Raw genomic sequence first — 21,908 nt, 5'->3', positions numbered from 1 at the left:
TTGTTGACCTTGATGTATGCCACTGTAGACAGTGTTGAGACCAAAATACAACATCACTGGCAGGAAAAAGACAAGCATTTGTGCATTTCTGACTCAAAACAAAGCATGATTATGAATTATTCATTGTTTTGGTCTGTATTATTCAAGAGGGGTGTGTCAGATTGAGTTCATCACAATATGTTTTAATATAATTCAGCTGGAACACCGTAATATTCCTCTTAAGCAAAGTGTGCCCATCAGTCATTCTGCCACAAGTATCACAAGCCATTAGACTGATGTGTTACTGATGTCAGGATATTGAACTGCAGCTGTGCTTTACTGTGTATTTAGTATGAAGTACAACACGTACAAAATGATTTTGAAAAATGAAAAGGTTTAATACAGCAGAAAAGTATTTGAAATTATTAATGATAAATGTTGCTTATTTTATTTAATAAGTGTGGTTTGTTAAGCCCAGCATCCATACTCATATTTCTATATTTGTTTGCTTGTTTGTTTGTTCCCAGTCTAAAATGGCTGGCTTTTTTTTATTAATAGCTTGTAAATCTCTCATTATGCTCTATTATATACCAATTCTTGAATTCAGTCTTTTTGGTTTGTTTTTCAACTTGTTTTTGAACAGTGAAAACAGCATTATTTGTGGATAATTTATGCAATTTTCAGATAAAAACAATGATCAGTTCCAAAAAGGAATACAAAACCTGTGATAATTGAACAAAAATAAGTTGACAAAAAGACTGCATCCAATATTTGGCAATAATATACAATATTGAGAAATTAATAAGCAATTTTTTGTAGGCCAGTCATTTTTTGACAGGGAACACCACAAATGTAACAAGGTGGGAAAAAATCCAAAAAAGTACAAAAAAATATCAGAATTTGAGTTGCATTTAGTCCAAACAAAAAAAAAAAATTGTATTTATGCAAAGCAAAAAAAAAACACCTGTATGACTTGTGCTTGTATGCATGATTAGCTTCATCATCGTCATCATCCTCACTGCTGTAAGGTCAGATGTGAACTGGAAACTGCATCATTCTGACTAGAGAATCCAGCGCACCGCTCCTGATTGGCTGGAAATGACATCATAGCAGGGTTACCAGTGATGATCAGGCTTTCCTTGCAGGCACATTGTTTTCTTTCACTACATCCCCCACCCTTGTCTTTTCAGTCCCTCGTTGTCACTCAGCAAAGGATTTCGATGCACCTTTTGCAAACAATTCCCAGTATGCGTTCTTTTTTGTCCTTCATGTCTGTGTTAATCAGTTCCAGGGCCTCGTTTGCTGCATTCTTTGCTCTGTTGCCATGTGAAAAATCCTGTATCCGTGCACATGACTCTCAGCTGGATGACATCATCGCTAGAGCACTGCCGTCTCCCCTCCCCCTGCGGCCCCCTTCAGTGATCACATCCAGCATATATACGAAACCCAACGCTCCCCTCCAGTTTATATGGGTGGGTGATCCTTTCTTGCACAAATTATGTGCTTATATATCATTTTGTTGTATTATTAACTGCAAAAATGTTTTTTTATGCAATCTTTTGTTTTGCATTTATCCATGTGCATTGAGTTCCTTTGTTCTATTCACTTACATCATGGTTGGAGATGTATGGCAGGTAATTTAGTTTCGTTTGGTATAGGGTAAGTGCCTGACGTCAGTGTTCTTGAGGCCACTGGGAAATAAAGTACAGTGTGTTCTGTTCCGCCATATTCAACATCCATATCAGACCGCTGGGAATATTTCCACCTCACCTGAGAGACCTCGAAACTGCAAACAGATTCATATAAGGGCCTTATATGGATGCTGAAATCATCAAAGAGTATTTGAGAGTACATTACAGACCACATTCACACAGCAGCAGAGTACAGTTGCCAGTCTTGTATTGGAGTCATTAAAGCCCAAAATGTAAATTTTATCATCATTTACTTAGCCTCATATTGTTCCAAACCTGTATGAGTTTCTTTCTTCTGTTGAATGCAAAAGAAGATATTTTGAAGACTGTAGATAACCAGTTGCTGGTAGCCATTGACTTCCATAGTATGGACAAAACATACTATGGAAGTCAATGGCTACCACACTCTCAGAACAACACGGTAAAAAAGCTGTAACTAGGATGGTACACTTCTGTGCATTTTAGTTTTTTCACCTATGCATATTAGTAAGCCTACCTATGGTATGTACAGTATTATTACCTTTTGAAAGGATTTATTTATTTTTGCCGTTCAACAGAAGAATGAAATTCTATACAGTTTTTGGGTAAGTAAATGATGACAGGATTTTCATTTTGGCGCATACTATCCCTTTAACACATTCACACACATTTCGGTTATTTACCGAAGTGACAACTGTTTTCAATAACCCAGCTCACACCCGTAAATTTTTAGAACTCACAACTGTATTTTTGGCGAAGTCTGGCTGTGTGAACGGAACCGTACTGGACAGCTAGCTGTTTGTCACGTACTGTACAGTGCAAGAAAACCGCTCTGCTGCACTTAGGCCTCTGGTGTATTTCGAATTTTCATTTATAAAACGGATAGTTCCGGTCCTTGATTCTGATTGGTTGAGCCGCGTTCGAAGCTGTAAATTGCTCTACAAACATACACCTCTTTGTTTCTGCGCCTGTGTGTTGCTCAGCAACCACTTTGTTGCAACCACAACCGTTTCTGAGGAACTACATTATTTGGCGGAAGAATGTTTTTATTAATATCATTATATTTTATTTGCTTTGTTTTATTTTGTAAAACCTTGCTACGTATATGGAATAACCGTTTTATAAAAGCAATAAACCCAGTGAAGCCGTGGTTTACAGTGAATTAATAACAGCTAACAATGCCCCTTAGCTGTTATAAATTCACTGTAAACCACGGCTTCTTGGGGATTATTGTTTTATTATGGTTTTGGTAACTTACCGAGAGCTGTGCACCTTACCGAGTCAGCTGAAGGTTTAGATCCTGTCACTGTCCTCAACCGGAGCTGCTCTCGACACAAATTCTCCATTCTTTACTGAGGTATAAAAGCTTTCGTCGGTTAATTAAGATTTGATAGATGAAGCTGCGCCTCAACTAAACTTTTGTCTTGTCAGATGTGATAAGACTTCGCAGTTTTGCACGTTGCATGTTCATACAGACTGTATTCAAGCCTCTATAGTAAACGTATGTGTGAACAGAACATTTTGAGACTCAATGCAGTTGTCAATCTCAAAAATTGACATTGTGAATGTAGTCTTTTACAAATTCCATACTAAAATGTCATAAAATTCATCAAGAAACTATGAATTCCTGAAATTAGAGATGCAACATGCATATATTAAATATAATTTTGGTTGTAAAATCAGGTTTTTCTTCATAAAAGGAACGCAATGTTCTACAAGCTGTCTTTGAAATTGTTAAAACACCAGTAGGTAATTGATTTGGCACAGGACCAGAGCAACAGATGGGCCATTGACAGACTGTTCAAACAGGACCGGTCTGCCCGTATCCAGACGAGCATGTTGGCAAGGTTACTGTGTCATAGTCATCAACAAGACTCCAGCCATGAGTGAGTGAGAAGATGACACATAAATCCTTGTCCTCCTCCGTTTTTAGACATGACATTTCGAACAGCTCCCCAAACCAGACAGAACTGGATTAGGACACGATGCTGCACGTAATTAAATTCTAAACTGAAATGAACTAAACAATTAATTAATTAATTGCTAAGGAATGACATGTAGGAAAGTAAATGAAAATAATCTTTGTGCTATTTTTGATAGCTCCAATAGCCAGTTTTCCATAAAAAAAAAACTTAAACAAAAAAATAAATAAATTTAAAAAAAATCTACTAATATTATTTTTACCTAATTTAAAAATGTAAGAAGAAACAATCTTTCCTCTGCATAAAGCTGCAGACTATATGCCCTTTCTTTTTCTGAAACCAGCTTTCAACAAAGAGTTAACCACCCCCTATCTGCACTCCCAGCCATTCTAGCCCATCAGGAGCCTGCATCCCTCTCGACCAATCACAGCGCTGGGAGGTGATGTCATGCTTTATCTAGCAGAGGTGGTGCTGATGCTGCCAGGTTGAGCATCCAAACAGCAGCAGACTGTCAGACTGAACGTGAGGGAAAGACTCTGACAGAAGATCACAGCACACTGTCGGTGAGTTACGGTAATATTGCATATCATAATCTGTTATTTACTCTATTATTCTTTTGCAGGACAAAAGGAGACTGGCGATCTGTTGGACTAAAGTTTTATTCACTATAGCAAGATCCAATAATTCTATTTTTGTTCTGTATTTAATAGCGAAGAAATCTAGTTTGGCATTCCTTAGATTATGTTGCAATGCAGATTTGCATGCTCGCAAGATTTAGAGCATGCAGTCGAGGTTAATAGACTTATATATGTGCATAAATGCATATATAAGCATGATTGTTTGGGGATTTGCAACTGTTAAGAGTCTTAATAGCATATCAGAATCAATTTAGAACGTGGTCACGTGATATTGTGCATGAAATCACGTTAGTCTAAAGAAAAGAAGTGCACTGTATATAGTGCGAAGTGCATTGTATATTCGTGCAAGGTGAAAAATAGCTATGCGGAAAAAGTGCATTGCTAAATTTAAAAAGGGGATGTAGGGCAAAGTGTGTAGGCTATTTGAATACACAATGGTCTTAGAGGTCCTGCAGTGAGCGTGCTAGTCTGTGCTGTGGGTGGTACTGAGAGGTGAGATTATATAGTATGTTGGTGTGCAAAAGGCCACAGCCCCTTAATAGAGCAGCACTTCCTTTGCTTTCAAAACAGCAAGCGTTTATTCCGATCAGAAGGCAGTGGGAGGTTAAAAAATGACTTGCTTTGTGAGCTGCAAACAAATGCATGTGAAATTTTTATTTTGTCTAATGTAAATGACAGTGCTAACAGGGTTGTGTACCAAAGCATGTATTATTTATTATATCAGCTGTGTTGCTGCATGGCATCAATAAAATAGGAGGGTTTTCACTTTGTGTGCATGCAGTGTGATAGAGAAAATGATGCATTGTCCTATAATGGCCTACAGAATCACCATTTTTGCCTTTTATGTTATCAATTGACCCCTAACATTTTTGAAATGTTTTATAGAATAAGCCTATGCATTGAAAATGTCAGAAAGTTTCAAAGGTGTTAGCGGGTGCAGCGATAGTGAGCGTGGGAAATGAGGGGGCACAGCGAGGGCAGAGGCAGGACGAACGAGAGAGACTGATAGAGAAGGCGCGTAGGCTGAGAGAAAATCATAAACCCTGAACAAACCTAATTCATTCATGCTGTCTTCTGCGAACGATTGCCAGCAAGTATATTACGGTTGAATTTATTTGTTTGCTTTGTTTTGTGAATTTTAATAGATATAGTATGCATACTATTATGTGCTTCGATGTAGCTGTGTGGTTCTTTTACACTGCAAATAAATCATTTTCTTTAGTATATTTTGTATTAATCAGAATTTTTTTTCAGTATATAGGTTTGATTTGTGCTTGTTATTCACAATCTACATTTGTTTGTGATGCTAAACCTTGTGGGACCTTTATGTGAGGACAAAGACATGGTTTCTGATTACATCATCGTTTCTCTCTCCTGTAGGATCAGCTGAGTTTGAAACGCCTCAGAGGACTCAGAAAAGGGAAAAATGACTCTTGCAGGTACGTGTACATCCACCTGCTTGTTCGCATGTGAACTTGGGAGTGTTTAATGGAGCTGAAGGAATTATGTGTGAGCACATGTGATGATGTTACCTCAAAATAACTCTGTCTCTCTTTTGCAGCATACAGAGAGAAGATGAAGGAGCTCCCTCTAGTGTCTCTCTTCTGCTCTTGCATCCTACCAGAGCCTCGGGAAAAGCCCACCAAGAAAACACAAGGTACCTTAAGGCACCTTTAAAGGTCTCAAATCGAAAATCTTGCATCGTTTCAGACAGATTCCCTGTTTTTACATATTCCAGTGAGCTAAATGGAACATTATACTGTATTCACATCAGTTCCAAATCAAGTTGTTTAAAATTAGTTGCATTAATATATATCCTTCAAATCAGTCATTGTTGATTTTCTGTTGTAGATGTTGTGGACCTCAACCTGGGCATTATTAAAGACATGGAGGTGATCGAGCTAAACAAGCGGTCATCGGGCCAGGCCTTTGAGGTCATCCTCAGACCTCCATCTTTTGACGGTCAGAGGGAATTCCATCCCACTTTCCCGCCTCGAAGAGACCCCTCACTGGAGGAGATCCAGAAGAAACTGGATGCAGCTGAAGAGAGAAGAAAGGTAAGGAACATGCAGATATGTTTTTTGTGGAGGATACTCTCAGTATCAATTAGTTAGTTGATGTCAGTAATTAGTAATTATTCAGTTTCAGTTTTAATAACTTTAGTGCTTCAACTTCAACTTTTTTTTTTAGTTGCAGAGGCAGCATTTTAATTTTCCTTTTTTTTTTAATCTAATATTTATATTTTATTTTAAGTATCGATAATGCAACAGTACCGATAATGGATATGCTTATATTTGAGTCTCATATTGAGTTACATAAAATGCATTATCTCCACAGTGTCAGGAAGCTGAACTTCTGAAGCACTTGGCTGAGAAGAGAGAGCATGAACGAGAGGTGGCCCAGAAAGCCATAGAGGAACACAACAGCTTCATCAAGATGGCCAAAGAAAAGCTAGAGCAAAGAATGGAGATTAACAAAGAGAACCGGGAGGCCCACATCGCTGCCATGCTGGAACGTCTTCAGGAGAAGGTACAGTGGATTTTGACATCCAAACTCAGTTCTACTTTTTAAAGGTGCAGTGTGTTATTTCTGCACCACTAGTGGGACCAAATGGAATTGCAATATGTTTGTTTGAGCAGCCCAATATAGTAATAAAATGCTCAACCGATGGCATGAGTTTTTAGAGCGAGACCATCTGAATGTTGAAAATATGCATCAGTTTTGCAATTTCATTTGGTGCAACTAGGTAGATCTTTTCAAATCTTAAACACTTTAGAGTTAAGATTGAGCTGTTATTTAATAGTTCTTCTTCTTTTTTCTTGTGTTTTTCCAGGACAAGCATGCTGAGGAGGTGAGGAAAAACAAGGAACAGATAGAGCTGGACTGGCAGTAGAATGACATGAATCAAGAGCATTTCTTGTCCAGAATTTTCAAGAAAAACAACCAAATAAGGCCTAGCAGGTCCTAGTCATGCTAAGAACGGCTGTTTTTTGGAATTGGAAATAATTCGAAGGCCTATCATATGATATTTGCAGCTAAAGATTCTTCTTGTCTGCTGCCAGGCGAAGCACTGTATATCATGGATGTTGAATTGGGAATCAATTAGAAAATGCGAAAAAGTCGTTTGATTTGTTTTCCGCCAAACTGTGTAAAAAAGTCATCATCCATCCCTTTAGTCTTTAATAGTGGCTTTGCATGTACTGATGGGTTAATAATAACGGACGACAAAACAGATGAAAACTACCAAGATGTGTATTTGTGTTGTACTGCTGTGAATTAGCTGTTTGTAACATTGTCATTCAGTGTGGTGATGTGTACTTAGTACTGTAGTTTGGCTTTGCATTTATGTGTCTTAGTGTTGGTTTCTTGGAAGAATCATTAGTAGAATATTTGTTAGTTACCTGACAACAAATAGTGTATTAAATGTGGCCGAAATCAACGTTTTAATGCTTGCATGCCGTGGTACACTTGATAAAACTTGTGAAAAGCCATTTGGTGTGTGACCGTGTGGTTTTTGTCCTGTTATTAATTGCTATATCTCTGAACTTTATGTTCCAGGTGCCTTGAGATCTTCTCACAACACATGCTGATCATATGGGAGACCATTCACCAAAGGACTGACTATCACGCTGAGCTTATTAGCTTGGAGCATAAGAGATTATGACTCTGAAACCTGATTATGATATCGCTATATCATTGTAAGGAACGATGGCCATGTTGTCAGATGAACAGAACTGGCCGGCCAGCAAAGATTGTGATGGAATCTGTACTACCTTAATCTGAGAAACGCAGCTATGTGTTTGTCTCTGCAACGAGCTTGTATGCCATTAGTGCCAAAAAAGAGTGAATGTGAGTGGTAACTTTGTGTGTTTCTGAGTGTTTGGACGGTTTCATGTACTTTGCCCCTGTGGATGCAGTCAGTTTGTCCTCTGTCCTGTCTTTAAGGTTCTATTTTTGGTAAACTGCTCAAGCTTTTGCCGCTGTACATATGTTCACTTGCCTCATGATCAGCTGGTGTCTGATTTGGCTGTATAATTCTGTACAGAAATTGTGATATATTTTAGAGGCAGAGGGAATTAAAGGACTGCTGGTATAGTTTTATCCTTGTGACTTTCTCATTATTGATTGAGTTTTTTCCCAAATAGAAAAAATAGACCATCAGAACAATATTTGTAATTTTATTTTCTTATTTATTGCATCAATCATAACATTAAAAACACATTTGGATCAATAAATAAATAGTTGGCACAAAATAAAAAATAAAAAAACAATCCAGTGAAAATAAATATCCTACATTTGAAAGCACATGTAATGACATAAATAAATTTGATTATTAGATGGATCAAGTCGGATGAAGGGTTGAACTCCTTATCCAAAAATCATGGTGATGATAGATCGAATTCTTCTATTGCCAAAATATCATGAACATAAATATATATCCTACATTTTGCAAACATGTATATGATACCATAAATAAATTATAAAGTCATAAGTCTTAAGCCTTACGTTCTGGATTTGTAATACACTAATGATCAAAAATCGATAGTATTGTAACTCCATCAGGTCCCACATTTTAAACATGTTGTACATATGGACGAACGCAGGTGCATCCCACTGCAATGGTTTTGTACTCAAGTTTTAAGGAGTAGTTCTGCTTTTCTCCTCGAATTTTCCTCAAGACCATGATTTGGGTGTAAATCGGTTTGGAATGGAAATCCTCAGCGCCTTCTAGCAAACATCCAGTCAGTGAACATTTCGCCTCTGCGATGCTAGAAGGGTACAGGCTGTCATCATGTGTAAACCTATGAAACAATATGAATCATGTGAAGTTTTAGGTTAGCGGGTTGCAACAGTCATATGTGACCCTGGACCACAAAATCAGTCAAAAGGGTCAATTTTTCGAAATTGAGATGTATACATCATCTGAAAGCTGAATAAATAAGCTTTCCATTGATGTATGGTTTGTTAGGATAGGACAATATTTGAAAATCTGGAATCCGAGGGTGCAAAAAAATCTAAATATTGAGAAAATCGCCTTTAAAGTTGTCCAAATGAAGTTCTTAGCAATGCATAGTACTAATCAAAAATTAAGTTTTAATATATTTACCATAGGAAATGTACAAAATGTCTACATGGAACATGATCTTTACTTAATATTCTATAGATTTTTGGCATAAAAGAAAAATCCATAATTTTGACCCATACAATGTATGATTGGCTATTGCTACAAATATACCCCATCGACTTAAGACTGGCTTTGTGGTCCAGGGTCACATATTCTAAATATAAAAGCAATAAACAAGTATATGTGGATATGATACTGAAATGACAGTTCATCGTCATCAAATCATATAACTCAAATTAAAAAATGAACATTCCAAAAGGGGATTTTGGTGGTGGTGCCATAAAAGAACCATTTCGGGTTCCACAAATAACTTTTCAGTGAACAGTTCTTAGTGTGAAGAATATTTTAATAATCCAAAGAACCTTTTTCCACAATAAAGAACATTTTGTGGAATGGAAAGGTCCCATGGATCTTGAAGTTTCTTCAATGCCAATAAAGAATCTTTATTTTTAAGGGTTTATAAGACAAGGTCTTACGTGTAGGTCCATGGAGAGATGGAGTCATTGTTGATTGGATGGATCGGGTTGGCCGAGGATTTGAACTCAGGATCCAAGATCAACCGGTATGATGAGGATGGATGCGATTCTTCTGATGACCTGTGGTTTGCTTTCTTCTGAAGATGTTTTGAAGGTGCCCCCTCAGCTCCAAATGATATTAAAACGAGCCCCATCATACAAGCCACCTGCGAAACACAGACACTGTCATTTCAGACTCAATCGTAGTAGCATTGCGACTTGAGCAACAAAAATTCTTAGGAGATAGTTAGCAGGTCGTCTTCGAACATTTCAGCAATACTCACCATAAGGAACTGGATGGTTAGCGCTGATGACATAGTTGCATTCATTTGACCTGGTTTTTTTCTGATGTCTTCTGTCAGTCTTAAGTCTTGCTGCTCTACATTTGAAGTGGCATGTGCAGTTTATATAGAGAGGCCTGTTCGTGCATTCTCGGCGGTATAGGTGAACTTCCTGTGATGAATTCTACCCTTTGATGGTATTTTATGTTGTCATATTCAATGTGTCAGCAAAAATCACTTTGAGTGCATTGTGTCACTACAATCACAGTGCTATTTCCTTTTGCCAATATGTGGCTGACAAATGTTTTTTTAAATAAATATTAAATATTATGAACTCATAAATACACAATATTTAATTTCATTGATATAAGGTACCAATATGCAAATAAATGATTCTAACGATTTTCTCCGAACTAACGGCATTTTACCACCCTATGGAACTTGATTCCACCACAGGATAAACAATTAAAAAGATAATCTCTACTTTTTACCCCACAATTTTGACTTTTTTACTCACAATTTGGCATTTCTAAGAAAAAAAGTAAACAGTACAGTACAGTAAACTCAGAATTCTGACTTTTTTCTTGCAATTTTGAGTTCATATCTCACAATTATATAGAAGCTTGTTTCTGCAATGGAATTTAAAAAAAAAGGTAATTGAAACTTTTTGTCTCACAATTTCCTTGCAATATTTAATTTAAATCTCACAATTCTCACAATAACTTTTCTTCTCAGAATTGAGTCTTCTTCAGATTTTTCTTCCCAAAAGAGTTTATATCTCACAATTCTAACCTTTATCTCACAATTCAATTCATTTCTGACAATTGCGAGGAAAAAAAGTCTGAATTGTCAGACAAAAAATTCACAATTACCATTTTTATTTATTGTCCCATGGGTGAAATGACCTTCCACGCTTTTCTGAGCCTGCTATTAAATTTAACCAACTGGACCCAAAGTGATATTGAGTGGATGTATGAAGTCATTGATGTCATATGGACACATTCCACTAACGTTTTACTACCAGAAAATACTTTTTGAATTAATTTTGGTAAAATAGTAAGTTTAGTAAGTCTTATTTCACATAAATGCCATTTGGTCTGATATTTTGTTACATTTTGTGTTTTTGAAGTGTGTATTTAGTGTATTTGTGTATTTTGTATCAACAAATTATTGTGTTTATTGCATCTTAGCATAGCAACCATTACATACCAACATAACCTACTTTCATTGACAGCCGTCTCATAAGCACTCAGATCAGAAGGCATATATTAGTCTGATGAAATAAATTCTTGCTGGGTATGATTCTGTCCACTATACGTCAGCTCCTACATTGCCTTCTGTTAATGCCAGCGACCTCGATTGGCATAGTTTGCAAAAAGTCATATCGACTTGGAGACTTCCGACCCATTGTCTGTAATGGCTTGCATCTCTCCGATGCACAGTTTCCCACCGGCGCTGGTTTACGATTGCGTCAGTTGCAGAGCAATTGCGATTTTACCCTCTTCTACTCTGAAATTTCTAAGGATTGTGGGGAAAAGACAAGGCCGCATGTTCAAGACTCAGAATTGAGGGCGATGCACATGCAAATGACAGTAATACAATAAAAGTAATCCCCTAAAACAGTATGACAGCTTCAAATACATGCATTTCAATAGTGTTCTTGTTGTGAAGATCAAAAATGAGTATTGTTTGTACTTTATTCAGTGTGTACTGTGTTTTATGATTTAAAAATACTTAACTTAAAGGGACAGTGTCCCCAAAATGAAAATTCTGTTGTGTCATTTCAAACCAGTGTGACTTTATTTCATCTGTGGAACAGGAAAAAAAAAAAAAAATTTTGATGAACGCTCGAGTCTAAAAAACATTGGACTCCACTGACATTCATTTTACGGACAAAAAAAAAGTTCCACTAAAATTTGTTTGAAAAAAAGTCGGTCACAGAATTTTCATTTTTGGATGAAATATGCCTTTAAAAAATACTCTGATTCATCATCTTAGACCATTAAACCCCCAATGTTTCCTAAAACCATTGGAAATGTGACGCAGGCCTCTGACCTACTTCAGGAATCTTAGATCTCCTACTTTATTACTCATGAAAATGAGTTCAGTTACTCAACGTCCAGGAACAGGGGCTTTTATAGTGACCCACATAAGACCACAAATTTGGAGAATCTTTAAAAGAGCTGAAATCAATAACCTAAATTTCCACGCTACATATTAGTTGCATCATTTTCACAGTTTCATCACTTACGTGATTATTTCCACATCCTACTCTGGATTTTTACTACTGAAGGCATATTGTGAATATTTGATTTCACATTGCCAGCTGATTAATCACAAACTTGGGAGAGAACCTTAAAGTTTCATGTTTCTTTGAATTAGACAGTGATGAATTTCAACTAAAAAGCATAAGCAGCTCAAAGCATAAGTCTTTTTTTATTATTATTATTATTATTATTATTATTATTAAAGCAATTAGTAATACTCTTATTTCGTCACAGTGGTCATGCTAATGGTTTTATTTTGGCCAATGTATTTTACTGTGGTGAAATTATACAAGGCTGACTGATATGTCTCAAAAGATCTTCGCTATATTTTCCTTTCATCAAAAGCAGAATGGTAAAATGAGGTCAGTGATTTGCTGAGTAGCTTCCGCTCACTGTGTAAATGGTTCGTCATCAGTCAATTTGAAAGCAAGTAAAAAAAAACTACATTCCCGCATTGGGAGCTGCCACATCAAAGAAAGGCATGACGGTGACATAACTCTGGGTTAAGCCACAGGGTGCCCACGATAAAACTGCCCATTAATGGACGTCACACACTCAAACCGATTAACTGTCAACTTTGCAAAATGTGGTTTCATACTTTTTGAATGGCTGCTTAATTATTCCTAAATGAAGCATTTTCAATTTTTTATCGTCTATAAATGTTAGTTTTAAGACACACTTTTCCAAACAAACTCACATTATATATAATAAAATGACAAAAAAAAAAGATAATAAAAGAAAAAGACACCAAATTCAGAATACTGACCAAAAAAGGAGCTGTCTTTGCAAATGTGAACGGTTTATGTGGGTGGTGAAAATAGGCCGGTTTGCACTGTAGCATTCAGATGCTATAGATCTCACCGCATAGAGACACTGTATCAGTGAAAACAATCTATCAAGAGCACTTCTCACTTTGATGCTGGGATAAGCTCCCATGCATCAGTACATAGCAGCCACAGCGTCTATATAAGAATAAGCATGATTAACATTTTGCATTTATGCCTTCGCATGACGGAATTTCCAGAAAGACTTTTGAGATGGAAATAGCTTAATGATAGTTGATCACTTTAGATAATCTATTAGATAAACTTTCCTTTTTGATATTTGGCATGTATTTGATAAAGAGAGCATTGCATTGTTTTTTCATTGTTTTTGCTTATTCATATAGTTACAAATACAGGTGCATCTCAATAAATTAGAATGTCGTGGAAAAGTTCATTTATTTCAGTAATTCAACTCAAAACAATTTGAGTTGAATTACTGAAATAAATTAACTTTTCCACGACATTCTAATTTATTGAGATGCACCTGTATTTGTTGATACACTGGCATAGCCTGTTCATTCATGCATTGTTTTGGTTCAGTACTGATCTGAATCAAATGAGAATAATGCAAAGACATTACGTTACATTACATTCTGTTCTTTTGCATATAAAAAGTTTAATTTGTGGAAAGAACAAACCCAGCTTCAACGATGTGCATGTGAATTGACTATTATGCAATGGTTAAATATTAGCATAAATTCCCTGCTCCAGGTTTCCAGCTAACAAAAATATGAACGTTTTGTTAAGATTACAAAATTGTTATTTCTGAATGTTCTCTGAATGTTCAAAATGTTCAAACGTTTTTTCTTGGTTACGTGAACGTTATAGAGACAACATTGAGTGGAACATTCCATTTAATTATTAATTATTATTAATAATGTTTCTTTTGAATGTTCTCTAAACCATCTTAGATGAACATCTAACTAAAATGTTTCAGAAAAACATTCCATAAACGATGTATAATAATGTTTTGTTTTTTGCTAACGTTTTGAGAATGTTTTTAAAGACCAGATAACTTTGAATGAACATTCTAATAATGTTATTGGAAGAATGTTTGTCCATAACTTTGAGAGAACCTTGCCATAATGTAAAGCAAAGTTCCCTGTTAGCTTGGTTAGTGCCTGTCTTTGGTGAAAGAATAGACAAGCTATCCAGTAAAAATTAAAGGGATAGCTCACTCAAAAATTAAACTTCTGTCATCAGTTACTCACCCTCATCTTGTTTCAAATCTGTATGACTTTCTTTCTTCTATGGAACATAAAAGAAGATCATTTGAGAAGTATCTTTTTATACAATGGACATCATTGGTAACCAAAACAGTTTGGTTAACAACTTTCGTCAAAATAGCTTCTTTTTTTTTGTTCCATGAAAGAAAGGTATACAACATGAGGGTGTGTAAATGATGAAAGAATTTTCATCTTTGGTTGAACTATCCCTTTAAATAACAACCAACAAAGTCTTTCTGGTGTAGTTGGTTCACCAAGGTGATCTCCTTGACTTAGTTGTCTCATGGGTGCAAACCAACCAACCATGGTAGAATACAAGCATCCAAGATGTAACATATGCTGGTCTTTTGTGCTTTCTCAATAAGTTAGAAAGCAGGAAATTCATGTGTATTTTTAATAGGAAAATTTATGCATTCATCCATTTGGCACATTAGGATGACTGTAGAAAGCCTTCCTCACAAAGACCAGATAAAAACATTAATTCATCGTTTAAGAACATCTTGCAAGAGTGTCACTATAAAAAAAAAGATTTTTCATAGTTGTAAATAAAACTATTGTATGTTTTTAAAGAAAACACTATTTCACTGTGACTATATTCAATGTGTTAATTTCTTTGTAATTATTAGTGACATTTACTAGCAATTTCTTAGTGAAAACTGTTTCAAAGCCATTTTTCAGTGTATTAAACTGGCATGAATTTAACGCAAGACACAACCAAATAAAGTTCTGAAACGTGACTAAAAGATTGAACAGAATCCAAAATCTTGATAACTCACCCCAAAAGCCTGATTATTATGATTCAGCATTTTTTTTTCCCACTGAAATTCGGTGAAATGGATTTGCAACAATGCCAACATAGACTGATCTTTAATCCGTAGGTCAGATTACTGGCAATGAGAGGAAAAATGCAGGTCTAAACATAGCAGCAATCACCTATCAATTGATCTGATGAGGGAATCCAGGTCAGAGGTAGGCCATATTATCTATGCAATCACGATCAAGCATTGCATAAATAGATGAGGTGAACGAGAAACATTTTCACACCGCAAGAGAATAAGAAGAGGGCATTAAATATGTTTCTGAGCTTCTTCAACGCTAAATACATGGTGAGATGACCGAAACATTCAGTAGTTTAACTCTGTTAGCGATGCTAATAGTTATGCTAGCACTATATGCTTGCTTTACTAGAGATTAATCTTAAAACTTTTTTTAGATTAAGTTTAAATGTAATATATGGTGACGAAAAGAGGCCTCCGCTCAGAAATGGTTTGATTTTAATGAAATATAATAACAGATAATGATCTTTCTTTCAGGTTTTGCTGAGCTGTGTGCTGGCGAACCTTACATTTGCCAAACAAGGGCAGAAAAAGATATGTGACACTAGTTTGATGATTTCCAATGACTTTCATGCCTCTCTGGATGAAGACGCAAAGGGAAATGGCAACATCCACAACCGCTCACTATCTGCATGGACTTGGATGTGAGTTACACAGTCACAGAAACAAATGATACACTTGCCAAACTCATAAGTGAATCAAAAAGTACTACGATTTAGAATGACAGAGGTAGAATGATGTTTATATCTGTTTTATGTTGACGAAAATCATTCACAGTTCATGGCATACGCAAAGTTTGATGATGTAGCAGGAATCAGATGTATTGTTTGGGAGGTTAACATCAAGCTAGCTGTCATGGCTACTATGTAAGCATTTTTAAGAGACAGCAGGCCATATGACATCAGTGTGAAGCAAAGACAATCGGGTCTTGGTTAGTTCTGTGGGTTTTGTCTCAGAGCAATTATAGCTTCTTGTTTTCTCTGCTTTCAGACCAAAGTTTTCACCACACAGAATACCACAGGTCATCTTTGAAGCCCAGTGCAATTCAGAATATTGCACCCTTCCCAATGGCGTGGATATGAGACTGAACTCATTGCCCATTTATCAGGAGATCCTGGTGCTAAAACAGGATACGGAGGACAGGAAGTGCTTCAAGGCGACTTTTGAGAGAGTAATAGTGGGCTGTACGTGTGTGTGGGCCAAAACCTCCTAAAATTATCTCGTATGTTTCCATGTTAGAATGAACGTATTTATTTGTTCCTATAGAAGCTGCGACTTTTAACAGATTTTAAGTTATTTTGGAGACAAAATGGTTCCTGAATTAAATTTGTTTTAAATATTTGCATTTATTGATTTAGCAGGCACTTATGATATTTATGTATTGAGTATTCATAAAATATTTAAGCATGTTTTTGATAGTTTTTTTATTAATCATAACATTTATCTATCACTGTCACGATCATTATTGTGAACTCTCTGTAAGTCTTGAGGTAGTTAAACATAACACTTTTTTTCCCGAAAAATGTTTGTATGGTAATTGGTTTTGCTGAAAAACCATAAAATAAAGAAATGTCATAAAAATAAAACATGTTGTCCAGCTAATAAAAATATGTTCTAAGAATATTTTGCTAATGTTTCCTTTAAAGAAAACAAACAAACAAAAAAAATTCTGAACGTTCTCTGATAGTTTAAAAATCAAGCGTAGCGTTAGTTCTGGTAGGTCACGTTAGTCAAGCTCGCATCAGCTGACTCTCAGCTGATCTCCATCAACCTATGGGAATATGACACCTGTCTAAGCATTCATATATAAGGTCCCTCAGTATTATCAGCAGTTTTCGCATTGCTCAATAGCTAATTGCCCTCCTCCATCCCCAACTCCTCCTCTGTCAGTGAGGATTCAGCCTTCTGGTTCTCCTTGAATCAGACTCATTCTAAAATGTGTACATAAAATGATTGAACTTTAACAATATCTGCAATACATTTATCTTAGTTCTGTTCTGTTTACCCTGTGGGGTTATTGCTGCTCTCCCTGCTCTCATCCATGCTAGGCTGCATGGAGGCGCAGGGAGTTCTTGCCCAGAACAGAACCATACCGCCAATCCAAACTGTATGCTAATTGTCAATCATCTTTGACGACAGTGGTCCTGACAGAAATACTTTTCTTGGTTATGTGCATGTGAAGGGAGCATTCCATTTTATGATTTTGCAAACATACAGGAACGTTACTTTTGAATTTTCTCTGAACAGTTTGAAACAAGTTTTAAAAACAACAACAACAACAAAGAAAAGTTAAAATTTTTTATGTTTAAACTAAACATTTGGGGGGGAGTTCTATGAATGATGCGTAAATAATTTTTGTTTAATGTTTTGATAACATCCTTAAAGACCAGATAGCTTACAGTACTGGAAGAACGTTTGTTCAAAACTTTGATGCTGATGATACATGGGGCAACATTTTGAGCAATTTTGCCGGGAAACTTTTTCGAGCAATGTTTCTTGGACAGTTTCCCATTGAGAATAGGGAACAAATTTCTATCTGGATATTTTAGATCGGTCGTGGGCCCTGTGTCTCACCTGCTTGCCCGTTGATGGCAACATTGCTCAAAAAGTGACCCCGTGTATCATTCATCAGCCTGAGAGAACCTCGCCAGAACATTAGCCAATCTTCTGAGATCATTCCGTGTTAACTGCCTCTGCTCTACTATACTTCTATCAAATATAGTAGTTGCATTAAACACAGATTATAATACACCAGTATTGTCTCTTAAATCTTTATCAGAATACCCTGTTGCTGAAACAGGATACGGAAGACAACAAATGCTTAAGTGCAACTTTTGCGAGAGTAATAGTGGGCTGTAAGTGTGTGCAGACCAAAACCTCCTAAAATATCTTGTTTGTTTCAATGTTACAATATACTTAATTACTTCAATGAAGCTGAGACTTGTGCTTTTACTTGTGTATTGCAATTTGTAATGTGTATTGTAATTTTAATATTTTAAGTTATTTTGTAGACAAACTAGTGCCTGAATTACAGTTTTATTATATATTTATGTTTATTAATTTAGCAGACACTTATGTAAAAAAAAAGAGTAATAAAACATTGAAAAACTTTTTTGATATTTGTATTTGACCAATTAATAATTGACCATTAACATTTTATGAATTTATGATTATGTGTGCAATAGCTTGTCACTGGAGAAAAACTGGGGAACAATTTTACCTTATCCATGCCTAAAAGGTGCATTAGTATCTTAGAATAGTAATATGTACCTATAAGGTAGCCTACTACTATAAACCGTTTAGAAGTAAATAAGGTCAAAAGTTGTACATTTATGGGTACTGCCACAATGAAGCTTTGGTAACCTTAAACTAAAGGTACACTTTTTGCAATTTTCTTTTTTACTGATGCTTTAGTAAGAAGAGAGAAACTAGTCATTATATAATAAAGTAACTAAATAGCAACAATTGCATCTTTTACCACATGTCAGGACGTGGATGTGGTCTCTGGCACTCAATACTGTACAGCCCTGACAAACATTCACTATGGTAACCATAGTATCTGTTATAGACAATATTAGTTGTTGTTACTACAACAATCATTGCCACCAATGTCATCCAAAAAGAACATAACTAAATCAGAGCTATTCTGAATGCTTCATACAGTTGAAGTGTTTTCTATAGCTTAGTGTCATAGAATTTTTAAATATATGATGTGCAAAGTCCATGTTTTTTCTCTTGTGAGTAGATAATTTTGATGAAATATCATCTAAGATAAGTAGACAACTTAATTTAGTCTAAATTTGCAATCCTGCTATCTTATTTATGAACAGAGCAATGAATAAGATAATTTATTATTATTTTAACGTAGGCTATTAATAATAGCTGGAGTACACTTAAATATGGTAACCCCAACCCTATGGACGTTTTATAAGGGAGACCAATTATTGATAATGCATGACATGAATGCATGGCAAATTTAGATGTATTGTAACAGTGATTGTAAAAATCATGGTCGTGTCACAGCCAAGCCACTAAGTGGCGATATACAGAATATGAAACGGAGGATACATTGTCTATTACCGCCAGCCAGCGGACGGGAGGTGCAATTACACGCAAGAGCCTCAATCATCTGTCTGTTTCTACATAAACAAACATCAACCTTCCTTAGATCACCACCTGATAATATGTTATTACTGTTTTACACATTTATAAGCGCTTAAAGAAGGTTCTTTAGCTCCAGCCAACGGGATTCTGTAAACTTTTCCTGCTGTACACATTGTCAAACTGGATTTACAGATAGCTAGTCGAGCTAGCTGGCTAAGGTAAATGTTACTGTGAAATAATATGCAATGTTAGGCCGAGCGTTTTACGTGGTTTTTAGTCGCGCATATTCCGATTTTTGACTGCTGAAAGATTATTCAATGTTATATGTGTTTTTTCAGCTCAGAAATTACGCAATTGCGATATGGATTGTATTATTTTCTATGGTAACAACTATTTTAACTATAAGATTTTAGCTTAAATGTTCAAGTAGGTTTTTACTAAATAATTTGTAAATGATAAATAAATAAATAATTTGAGTCAGTGAATGAATCTAATAAATGTGTATCACAACTCTTAGGGTTAGAGCGTGTTTAAGCTGCTGTTTTTCATAACACATTCTATTATATTTTATAGAAACCATATTTGTATTAATCTAACCACGGTAAGCGTTTAAGTGAGAGTTCACCCAAAAATGAAGAATCTGTCATCATTTACTCACCCTCATGTTGTTTCAACAGCTACCAGCAACTGTTTGGTTACCAGCATTATTTAAATTATTTCTATTATGTTCAACAAAAGAAAGAAACTCACAACTTGGGTGAATAAATTACTGAATTTTTATTTTTGGGTGAACTATCCCTTTAAATAATGGTCACTACACAATAACCTTGGTAACTAACTAACTTTATTATTATTTTTTTTTTAATCTAACTTTATTTTAGTCTTCCAGTGGATTTCCTGATATCAAATTCGGCAGCATCCATATCCTGTAAATGGGGAACAGTGCGCTCAAAGCTCATTTGGAAACATCTCAGAAGACTGGAGTCTTTCAGCTGACCGGAAAGGGTTTGACAGAGGTGCTAATAGGCTTGTCGTAATCATATTCACCACACAAATGCACTTCACAGCGATGTCCTCGTGGATTATTGACAGCTCACGTGTCTTTGATTATGTAGTTCCCAGAGGAGCTGCAGAAACTCACCGGAAACCTGCGGACAGTCGATCTGTCCAACAACAAAATCGAGGTGCTTCCAGCATTCATAGGAGGCTTCCAGCAAATCAAGAGTTTTACTATAAGCAGCAATAAACTGAGTAAGTGTTGACAAATAGCTAAATATGGCCATCTTACAAACTTATCATTCTAACCTTTTATTTTTATTTTTTTGTATTGTTTTTTTTTTGCAATCAAAACATAGTTTTATGGTATTTTTCACACTCTTTTGTCCCTTAGAATTAAATAGGATCATTTTGCTTCTGTACATTTAAGACTTTTGTATGTAAATTACCTCTGTTGTGATTGGCTAACATCTTTGCATGTGAAATGAGTAATCCCCCATTGAACTGATGAACATTGAATAGACTTGAGAGAGAGAGATAAATAAATAATATGTATTCCAAAAATTTGGAATAATTCAGATTTTTTTATGTTTTTAAAAATGTTCTCTTTGCTCATCAAAGCTGTGATTATTTGATCAAAAATAGAGTAAAAACAGTAATATTGTGAAATATTATTACAATTAAAATAACACTTTCTTATTTAAATATAATTTAAAATGTAATTTATTCTTTTAATGCAAAGCTGAATTTTCAGCACTCATTACTCTAGCCCTCAGATCCTTCAGAAATCATTCTAATATGCTGATTTGCTGCTCGTTAAACATTTCTTACTGTAGTATATACATAGTCAATCATTTTATTGCAGAGGAGCCTGTATTCTGTGATATGAACTCTTAAGCACTCCATTAATGTATGATTTTTTGTTTTATGTGTGTAGCCAGTCTACCAAATGACATCGGGAAACTCAAGAAGCTGGAGACTCTTATTTTAAATGGGAACCAGTTGAAGCAGCTTCCTTCATCGGTGGGTCAGCTGAAGTCCTTGCGCACCTTGACCCTGTCTGGGAATCACTTCAAGGAGTTTCCTATTGGACTCGGCACCCTTCGCCAGCTCGATGTTCTGGACCTGTCCAAGAATAAGATCCAGGTGGTTCCTGCAGAAGTGGCCGAACTGCAAGCCATTGAAATCAACCTCAATCAGAACCAGGTGAGTTTTTTTTAGTTTGTTGCATTTAGGAAATGTCATGTCATGATAAAGGAGTGTCAGGGTGACTTTTTGTGCTGTGTTTGTTCTGTTTCAGATTTCAACAGTGTCTCCAGAGGTGTCCCGTGCTCCCAGACTGAAGGTCTTACGGCTGGAGGAGAACTGTCTGGAGCTCTCCTCTATCCCCTTCTCCATCCTCTCAGACTCCCAGGTGTCCCTGCTGTCCGTGGAGGGCAACCTGTTTGAAGTTAAAAAGATGTGTGACCTAGAAGGATATGATAAGGTAATTTTGTGTCAGTTTAGCCTACTATTATATCTTTAA

General features: G+C 35.9%; 4 protein-coding genes across 6 annotated transcripts in view; 3 read left to right on the top strand and 1 right to left on the bottom strand.

The window, feature by feature from the left end:
• Positions 1 to 4,066: 4,066 nt before the first annotated feature.
• Positions 4,067 to 8,250, top strand: stmn4l (stathmin-like 4, like). 3 transcript variants are annotated; one of them, XM_016492436.1, is made up of 7 exons: positions 4,067 to 4,144; positions 5,590 to 5,648; positions 5,771 to 5,866; positions 6,061 to 6,266; positions 6,547 to 6,738; positions 7,043 to 7,060; positions 7,768 to 8,250. In XM_016492436.1, exons 2-7 carry the CDS (start codon positions 5,636 to 5,638, stop codon positions 7,774 to 7,776), a joined length of 534 nt encoding a protein of 177 aa, XP_016347922.1. In that variant the 5' UTR covers positions 4,067 to 4,144; positions 5,590 to 5,635; the 3' UTR covers positions 7,777 to 8,250. The 3 variants fall into 3 exon arrangements, with proteins under 3 accessions (XP_016347922.1, XP_016347920.1, XP_016347919.1); XM_016492434.1 differs by lacking the exon at positions 7,768 to 8,250 and having other exon boundaries at positions 4,067 to 4,134; positions 7,043 to 7,278; XM_016492433.1 differs by lacking the exon at positions 7,768 to 8,250 and having other exon boundaries at positions 7,043 to 7,278.
• A 532-nt stretch (positions 8,251 to 8,782) lies between these two features.
• On the bottom strand, positions 8,783 to 10,205 carry il17a/f1 (interleukin 17a/f1). The gene is made up of 3 exons (XM_016492344.1): positions 10,134 to 10,205; positions 9,811 to 10,016; positions 8,783 to 9,011 (listed from the first exon to the last, which is right to left on the bottom strand). Exons 1-3 carry the CDS (start codon positions 10,176 to 10,178, stop codon positions 8,783 to 8,785), a joined length of 480 nt encoding a protein of 159 aa, XP_016347830.1. The 5' UTR covers positions 10,179 to 10,205.
• Positions 10,206 to 15,502: 5,297 nt separating this feature from the next.
• il17a/f2 (interleukin 17a/f2) lies at positions 15,503 to 16,636 on the top strand. The gene is made up of 3 exons (XM_016492343.1): positions 15,503 to 15,553; positions 15,761 to 15,927; positions 16,274 to 16,636. Exons 1-3 carry the CDS (start codon positions 15,521 to 15,523, stop codon positions 16,494 to 16,496), a joined length of 423 nt encoding a protein of 140 aa, XP_016347829.1. The 5' UTR covers positions 15,503 to 15,520; the 3' UTR covers positions 16,497 to 16,636.
• A 2,741-nt stretch (positions 16,637 to 19,377) lies between these two features.
• Positions 19,378 to 21,908, top strand: part of LOC107693069 (leucine-rich repeat-containing protein 57-like) — an 8,169-nt gene continuing 5,638 nt past the window's right edge. Inside the window, exons 1-5 of the mRNA XM_016492314.1 lie at positions 19,378 to 19,605; positions 20,269 to 20,403; positions 20,503 to 20,638; positions 21,321 to 21,589; positions 21,684 to 21,869. Of these exons, the coding sequence (XP_016347800.1) occupies positions 20,320 to 20,403; positions 20,503 to 20,638; positions 21,321 to 21,589; positions 21,684 to 21,869 (675 nt within the window). The 5' untranslated portion in view covers positions 19,378 to 19,605; positions 20,269 to 20,319. The remainder of the gene's footprint in view (positions 19,606 to 20,268; positions 20,404 to 20,502; positions 20,639 to 21,320; positions 21,590 to 21,683; positions 21,870 to 21,908) is intronic.

The sequence above is a fragment of the Sinocyclocheilus anshuiensis genome, unplaced genomic scaffold (genome assembly GCF_001515605.1).
Source record: "Sinocyclocheilus anshuiensis isolate Anshui unplaced genomic scaffold, SAMN03320099.WGS_v1.1 scaffold222, whole genome shotgun sequence".
Lineage (NCBI taxonomy): Eukaryota > Metazoa > Chordata > Actinopteri > Cypriniformes > Cyprinidae > Sinocyclocheilus > Sinocyclocheilus anshuiensis.
The sequence above is the reverse complement of the archived record's forward strand: the minus strand, read 5'-3'. Positions and strand labels throughout refer to the sequence as shown.

Coding starts and splice junctions, on each gene's coding strand:
- stmn4l (XM_016492434.1), top strand. Junction 5,867..6,060: donor GCCCACCAAGAAAACACAAG/GTACCTTAAGGC, acceptor TTTCTGTTGTAG/ATGTTGTGGACCTCAACCTG. Junction 6,739..7,042: donor TGGAACGTCTTCAGGAGAAG/GTACAGTGGATT, acceptor GTGTTTTTCCAG/GACAAGCATGCTGAGGAGGT.
- il17a/f1 (XM_016492344.1), bottom strand. CDS start 10,178: ATGAATGCAACTATGTCATCAGCGCTAACCATCCAGTTCCTTATG. Junction 10,017..10,133: donor TAACCATCCAGTTCCTTATG/GTGAGTATTGCT, acceptor TGTGTTTCGCAG/GTGGCTTGTATGATGGGGCT. Junction 9,012..9,810: donor ATCTCTCCATGGACCTACAC/GTAAGACCTTGT, acceptor ATTGTTTCATAG/GTTTACACATGATGACAGCC.
- il17a/f2 (XM_016492343.1), top strand. CDS start 15,521: ATGTTTCTGAGCTTCTTCAACGCTAAATACATG. Junction 15,554..15,760: donor TCTTCAACGCTAAATACATG/GTGAGATGACCG, acceptor TCTTTCTTTCAG/GTTTTGCTGAGCTGTGTGCT. Junction 15,928..16,273: donor CTATCTGCATGGACTTGGAT/GTGAGTTACACA, acceptor CTCTGCTTTCAG/ACCAAAGTTTTCACCACACA.